Source organism: Setaria italica, chromosome VI (assembly GCF_000263155.2).
Source record: "Setaria italica strain Yugu1 chromosome VI, Setaria_italica_v2.0, whole genome shotgun sequence".
NCBI lineage: Eukaryota > Viridiplantae > Streptophyta > Magnoliopsida > Poales > Poaceae > Setaria > Setaria italica.
Window position 1 is genome coordinate 14,914,219 of NC_028455.1, and position 8,113 is coordinate 14,922,331.

Sequence of the window (8,113 nt, forward strand, 5' to 3'; positions counted from 1 at the left end):
GGACCGAGACTTTTCCAAGTTGATTTGGCCTTTGTGATGCTTCTCATGCCGAGTGACTCTAATCATAGTTTTTACTTGACTTTTGATCACCTGGATGAGATTTTCGACTTTTGCCTCATAAACCATTTTGTTGTGCTTGAATGTTGTCAACACACTCGTCAAGGGGGAGATTGAGAAAATCAAGTTGATTTAACAAATGTTGCAATGGCTTTGACGATATTTTGGGATTCATGAAGCTCTTGTGTCTTTCTCTTGACTCTTTGGTTGTCTTGTGGCATTCATCAAGGGGGACATTGAGAAATGGCTTTGATGCAACCTAGAATTTTTGTTTGGAGCTTGCATGATCCCTTCTCATTTCAAGTGGCCTTATGTTTTCTTTTACTTGGTTTTTGGGCACTTGAATGAGTTCTTTTTTTGCTTTCAAATCATCTTCTGTCAATGCACTTATCAAGGAAGAGATTGAGACACCAAGTTGAGAAGTGCCTTGATCTATTTGTGATGAGTGATTGCAAAGATGATTTGAGGCTTTACCGTTTGAGTCCTTATTCCATATGCGCTTGATTATGCTAACGGCTAACCAGAGGTGTGAGTTGTGTTGTGGTGGTTGTGTAAACATATGTTGTGTGTTGTGTCTCTTGGCTTAATTGTGATGTGCAGGTGTAGGATGCAACATGGCGGTCGACGGCATGAGGTGGAGGTCAAGCGAAAGGTTCATGCCGATGTACTAGGGCTGTAAAGGATGGACACGAGTAGGCTTGGACTGAGGGACCCTGTGGCGAATCCACCTCGGATTAGCCTAATTAAGGCACAATTAAGTTGCCTAACATGCGACACTCGGCCTTAATCATGCTAACTCGAGATGCCGTCGGATTTCATCCGATTTAACCACTTTGACAGGACCAAGTTTAGCAAAACCCACATGAAGGTGAGTGGTTCCAGAGAATATAACAGGTCCAACAGTAGATTACAAGTTGTTACACACTTGGTAAAAATCAGAGTTTAACAAGTTCTGAAGAAAAACAACAGAAGGTAAAACAAGCGGAAGCTAAACGTAGGGGTCGGACGTCCTTGGTGAGACCAGCCAAGACATCAGTGATCCCTTTCCTCGACGTCCGAGGAGGGATCCCACTCGACCGTCCAACCCGAAGGGAATTGGGGCGGCCAAGTGCCAACAGGAGCGGACTCAGGAGCTGCGACTTCACCTGAAAAAGAAAGCCACAACAAGGCTGAGCTACTAAGCTCAACAAGACTTAACCAACAGGGAATAAGCTACTCCACCACTTCTAGACATGCAAGGCTCTTTGGCTGGGGGTTTGTTTGCCAAAAGCACTATGTATAACCTTATGATCAAAGTTTTAGCTCAGATTCTAAGTTCATTAACCGGTCTAAGTTGGCAACTTACTCTAAGCAAACATAGATCCAACCAAGAGGGGTATATAAGCATCATCAAGACCATGTCATCATCAGATTTCATTATTACTCAGTGTAGCATAGCGATCAAGCAGTCTCAAACTGTGAGAGGCAGACGAATCGATTCGAGTTCTTTAACCATGCATGGTGAACCTAACCTCACGACATCCGCGCACCACCGAGGTCGCTTCCTGTGTCGGCCTTCCCCATCAATTCCCTAACCTGTGTCGGGCCCATTTCCTTTGGTGGAAGGTTCCACAGACCCGGCCTATGCCATTCTGTGACCACACTTGCCACCACGTGCGGCCGCAGGGGAACTCCGTTCCAAGGACAATGGGGCGACCGCTCACGTCTAGGTTCAATCCGGTACTAGGCTTCCTCATCCCATACTAAGTATGAGGTTAGTACTTTCAAACACTTGATCACGAACACCACCACTGTCGGGCCTTAACAGATTTTGTAGATAGACGGGGCGATCAGCCGACCACCAAAAGTTAACAAGAACCCTGCCCCGTCCATCGTCCTTATAGTTGTGATAGAAGGAGAACAACCAACTCCTACAACTCATGAGTGACAGGAAATCACTCGAATTTTACCGCTTCCTATTTAAGCATAGCATCTACTCGGTCCAATAGCTAGTGTTCAGATCAAGGGACTATGCCATGCATCTACGGTTGCAAACAACTCCTATACGTAAATGCACAAACATGATGAAGAAGGCATGCGCAAGTTTGGGAGACTGAGGTTCATGCTCTGGGGCTTGCCTTCAAGCGAGGAGGAAGGGAACTGGTCTTCTAATGGGGCGGCTTCGGCTTCTGGAAGCGGGCGCTCGGCTACAGCTTCATCTTCTGGCGCCGGGTGTAGCTCGTAGACGCCGTCAGCGAGATTCAACTCTACACGAAATGCAAATGCAGGAGTTAGCACTTAGACGGTTATTTCAACAGCAACACTTGCAAGTTAAAGCTCGGACACGGGTAGCAAAGCTACAGAAAAGGTGGGGAAGTTTACTTGAGTTGGTGGAGAGCAAGGTAAAAGGGTCGGATGGGAAGAAACTTATGATCTGACCCTTAGACTAGAGGGACAACTGTGCTGGGGGTCCTCAGACTTAGCGCAGAGAAGTCCCCGATTTTTACACATATACCCTCGGGTCAAGGAAAAAGATACAGCCGAGTCCTCGGGCGAGGTGGAAAAAGGATTGGCGAAACAAACAAGGTCGGGCGAGACGGAGAAAGGGGTCGGACAAACGGACAGGGTCGGGCGAGGCGGAAAAGGGGTCGGATGGACAAACAGGGTCGGGCGAGGCGAAAAAGGGGTCGGACGAACAGACAGGGTCGGACGAGGCGGAAAAGGGGTCAGGCGGACAGACAGGGTCGGACGAGATGGAAAAGCGGTCGGCAGCTTACCTTCGTCTTACAGGTGAAGCTTCGGGTCGGGAAGGAGCAGACTGGGGCGGAAGGACTGAAACACTAAGACTTGGGCAGGTGACGATGCCCGGCGGTGCTCCGGCGGTGATGGTGCTTCTTGTGGACAACAAGCAAGCTTTAGCACAGCGCGGAGGAGCAAGCGGCTGGGTGGATTGGGAAAGGCGGGTGTTGAGCAGAGAGGAGAGCTCCTCAGGAACTTAGGTGGCAGCGCTTGAGCACGAAGCAGAGGAACGGCGGTAAGGCAGTGATGGCGAAGGGGACTCCGGTGGGACTCTAGCATTCCGTTTTATAGCTGCGCGGGAAGAGAGAGAGAGAGAGAGAGAGAGAGAGAGAGAGAGAGAGAGATGGTGATAGAGTTGGAGTGCCCGATCTTTCGGTGAGTGGAGATAAATTCGACTTGGTGGAAGTAGACCCTCACGATCCGACTACGACGAGCGAACCTGAAGCGCCAATGCAATCGCTGAACCAACTCCCGATGGTTACCAACCTCGCCGGTGCGAGATCAGCCTGATCACGAAGATCGATTCCTGTCCGCAATCGAAGAACGAACAAGAACAAGAGGCGAGCAATCTAAATATCACTCGAAGGTGGAGTTCTGAATCACAAGGACAGCGCGTATTTGCGCGTGTTCAAGAGTAGCTAAAGCTAGATGTAAAACAAAACTCAAGTCGTAAACAAAAAGGACTCGGACTAAATAAAGGGGGCGCAGCCCCTGGAGTCCGAAGGGGTCACGGCGCCCAACCCTAGGCGCCCCACCTGGGCTGCCCTGTTGGGCCATCTTCTTATTCTGATGGGCCTTCGTTCCTTAACAGCATGATGAAGTTTAATTCTCTCACACGGGCTCGAGTGATTGGCCCAACTGGATGAACAACTGTAGGCGCCTGAGGTGGAGGAGCAACTGGAGGCGCCTGAGGTGCTGCTGGTGTAGATGTACTCGTGGTGTCCTCATCATCCTCCCCTTCTTGAACTGAAGTCGTCCTCGACGGCAACTCCTCATCTTCGCCCACATACGGTTTCAAATCTGCAACATTAAAACTCGTGGAAACACCAAACTCCGCAGGCAGGTCAAGGATATAAGCATTATCATTAATCTTGGTTAGCACTTTAAAAGGACCAGCAGCACGTGGCATCAATTTAGAACGACGTAAGGTAGGAAAACGATCCTTCCTCAAATGCAACCAAACCAAATCACCCGGTGCAAAAGTAACATGTTTTCTCCCTTTACTACCCGCAACCTGATATTTAGCATTAGCAGCAGCAATGTTTTGTTGAGTTTGCTCATGCAAGCTAATCATTTGATCAATATGTGCAGCGGCATCTATGTGTGGGGTGTCCTCGGCATCAAGTGCAAACAAATCAATAGGCGCCCGAGGAATATAACCATAAACAACTTGAAAAGGACACATCTTTGTAGAAGAATGCGTTGCATGATTATAAGCAAACTCAACATGAGGCAAGCAATCTTCCCAACGTTTCAAGTGTTTATCTAAAACAGCCCTAAGCATGGTGGACAAGGTTCGATTAACCACCTCAGTTTGTCCATCAGTCTGAGGGTGACAAGTGGTGCTAAACAGCAATTTAGTTCCCATTTTATTCCATAGTGATCTCCAAAAATGACTGAGAAACTTAGCATCACGATCAGAGACTATTGTATTTGGAATACCATGCAAACGAATAATCTCGCGAAAGAACAATTCAGCAACATTGCTAGCATCATCAGTCTTATGACAAGGTATAAAATGAGCCATTTTGGAGAAACGATCAACAACCACAAAAATACTGTCCCTCCCCTTCTTAGTTCTAGGCAATCCCAAAACAAAGTCCATAGAAATATCAAGCCAAGGGGAAGTAGGAACAGGCAAAGGCATGTACAAACCATGGTTGTTTAATCGTGACTTAGCTTTCTGGCAAGTAGTGCAGCGGGCAACAAGGCGCTCAACATCAGCGCGCATCCGGGGCCAAAAGAAGTGGGCAGCCAGCACTTCATGCGTCTTGTAGACGCCAAAGTGCCCCATGAGACCGCCTCCATGCGCTTCCTGTAACAACAAACGACGAACCGAGCTAGCTGGAACACACAGCTTGTTAGCGCGAAACAGGAACCCGTCCTGTATGTGAAATTTGCCCCATGGTTTGCCATGAATACAGTGGGCGAAAGCATCTTTAAAATCAGCATCATCCACATATTGATCCTTCACAGTTTGCAAGCCAAAGATTTTAAAATCTAACTGTGAAAGCATGGTATAGCGACGAGACAAAGCATCAGCAATGACATTTTCCTTCCCACTCTTGTGTTTAATAATGTAAGGGAAAGACTCAATGAATTCTACCCATTTAGCATGACGACGGTTCAGGTTTGTTTGGGTACGAATATGTTTTAAAGCCTCATGATCAGAATGAATTATAAACTCGCGATGCCAAAGGTAGTGCTGCCAAGTATGCAAAGTGCGCACTAAAGCATAAAGCTCCTTATCATAAGTAGAATAATTCAAGCTAGCACCACTTAATTTCTCACTAAAGTAAGCAACCGGTTTTCCTTCTTGTAACAAAACAGCACCTAGCCCAATACCGCTAGCATCGCATTCAAGCTCAAACACTTTAGTAAAATCAGGCAACTGCAAGAGAGGAGCATTGGTTAACTTATCTTTCAAGGTGCTGAACGCAACCTCTTGCGAATCACTCCAAGCAAAGGGAACATCCTTCTTTGTAAGCTCATGTAGAGGCGCTGCAATGGAGCTAAAATCACGAACAAACCGGCGGTAGAAACCTGCAAGGCCAAGAAAGCTTCGAATTTGTGTGACCGTCGTCGGTGTAGGCCACTCCCGAATGGCATCAATCTTGCTGCTATCCACCTCAATGCCCTGTGGAGTAACAACATAGCCAAGAAACGAGACACGTTGTGTGCAAAACATGCATTTTTCGAGGTTAGCAAATAAATGGGCCGCACGCAATGCATCAAAAACAGCACGCAAATGTTCTAAATGCTCTTCCATAGACTTGCTGTAAATGAGGATATCATCAAAATAGACAACTACAAACAATCCTATGAAGGGCCTCAGAACTTCATTCATCAAACGCATAAATGTGCTGGGAGCATTTGTCAAACCAAACGGCATAACTAACCATTCGTATAACCCAAATTTCGTTTTAAAAGCCGTTTTCCATTCATCACCTAATTTCATGCGAATCTGATGGTAGCCACTACGCAAATCAATCTTAGTGAAAATAATGGCACCACTAAGCTCATCTAGCATATCATCAAGGCGTGGTATAGGGTATCGGTAGCGAATGGTAATGTTATTAATAGCACGACAGTCTACACACATACGCCAGGAGCCATCTTTCTTTGGAACAAGTAACACAGGAACGGAGCAAGGGCTAAGAGACTCACGAATGTAACCCTTGTCAAGCAACGCCTGTACCTGGCGCTGGATTTCCTTCGTCTCATCCGGATTTGTACGGTACGGTGCGCGGTTCGGAAGCTGGGCGCCGGGAATGAGGTCGATCTGGTGCTCAATGCCACGAAGTGGTGGAAGTCCTGGTGGCAAATCTTTTGGAAAGACATCAGCGTACTCCTGCAAAATGTTAGCAACCGCAGGGGGAATATCCAAAGATGGTGCATCATCAAGTGAAACGAGCACACTAGAGCATATAAGGGCATAGCATGGCAAAGGAGCATCGCGTAACTCATCAAAATCAGCACGTGTGGCAAGCAAAACAGGAGCATTCAACTTGATTTCAGAATTAAGAGATGTCGATGGTTCAAGTTGTTTAGCAGTTTTAGCAGCTCTAGCAAGATCATCTTTAAGAATTTGTTCAGGTGTCATGGGATGTATAATTATTTTCTGACCCTTAAACATGAAGGAATAGTGATTTGAACGACCATGATGCAAGCTATCAGTATCATATTGCCAAGGTCGCCCAAGTAACAGAGAGCATGCTTCCATGGGAATAACATCACAATCGACAAAATCAGAATAAGCACCCATGGAGAAAGGAACACGGACTGATCGAGTAATTCTAATTTTCCCACCATCATTAAGCCATTGAATGTGATATGGATGTGGATGCTTACGAGTGGGTAAAGACAACTTTTCAACCAGCGTGGTACTCGCCAAATTGTTGCAGCTGCCGCTGTCGATGATGATGCGAATCGACCGCTCCTGCACAACGCCCTTGGTATGGAAAAGAGTGTGTCGCTGATTCTTCTCGGACGGGGCGACCTGTGTACTAAGAACACGCTGCACAACAAGACTTTCATACCTATCGGCGTCGCCCGGGTTGACATGTACCTCCATAGCTGCATGGTCAGTGGCAAGCATCGCATGTCGAGTATCTTCAGAATCACTAGCGGAAGAGTACTCACCATCGTCACGAAGAAGCAAAGTGCGCTTGTTCGGACAGTCCCGAATCACATGGCCAAATCCTTTGCAACGATGACACTGAATATCCCGTGTACGGCCTGTGGGAGGGGCGGTGCCTGTGGAAGGGGCAGCGCTTGCAGGTTTTGCCGTTCGCTCGCGCGGTGTCGTGGTGGGCGTGGGTGGCGCAGGGAGAGCGGGTGCGGAGTTGGATGGCGAGCTTCTTCCTGCAAAAGAGTTAGAATATGTCTTCGAGCGGCGTCCCTGCACTTCACGTTCAGCTTTGCAAGCATATTCAAATAATGTTGTCATATCTGTGTAGTCCTTATAATCAAGTATATCCTGAATTTCGCGGTTCAAACCACCACGAAAACGTGCCATAGCAGCATCGTTTTCCTCCAATAACCCACAACGAATCATGCCTATTTGTAATTCCTGGAAATATTCCTCAACAGATTTGGAACCTTGCTGAAAACGTTGCATTTTATTAAGCAAATCGCGAGCATAATAAGAAGGCACAAATCTGTGGCGCATAGCAGTTTTTAATTGCTCCCAAGTGGTTGGAATGGTATTGGGATGTTTGTGTTTATATTCACGCCACCAAATTAAAGCAAAATCAGTAAATTCACTAACAGCAGCTTTAACTTGAGAATTAGCAAGAATATCATGGCATGAAAATTTCTGTTCAACTTCTAATTCCCAATCAAGATATGCAGCAGGATCATATTTGCCATTAAAAGGTGGAATTTTAAATTTAATCTTGGAAAAGGAATCATTACCACCGGGACGGCGTGGCACGCGGCGGGCACGGCCTCGGCGGTCGCCATCGTCCTGGTCCGAGTCACCACCATAACCCTGCTGCAACTCTGCGACTGTAGTGTGCAATGCATCGAGTCTTGCCACAACGGAGTCGAGTGTGGC

At 47.1% G+C, this 8,113-nt stretch overlaps 1 protein-coding gene across 1 annotated transcript; it reads right to left on the minus strand.

Moving 5' to 3' along the window:
• Positions 1-3,901: 3,901 nt before the first annotated feature.
• LOC111257603 lies at positions 3,902-7,285 on the minus strand (the record flags this gene model as incomplete). The annotated part of the gene is made up of 5 exons (XM_022827464.1): positions 3,902-4,049; positions 4,188-4,936; positions 5,072-5,692; positions 6,140-6,411; positions 6,733-7,285. Coding segments are annotated over 5 exons (2,343 nt in total), but the record flags the coding sequence as incomplete, so codon positions are not given.
• Positions 7,286-8,113: the final 828 nt, after the last annotated feature.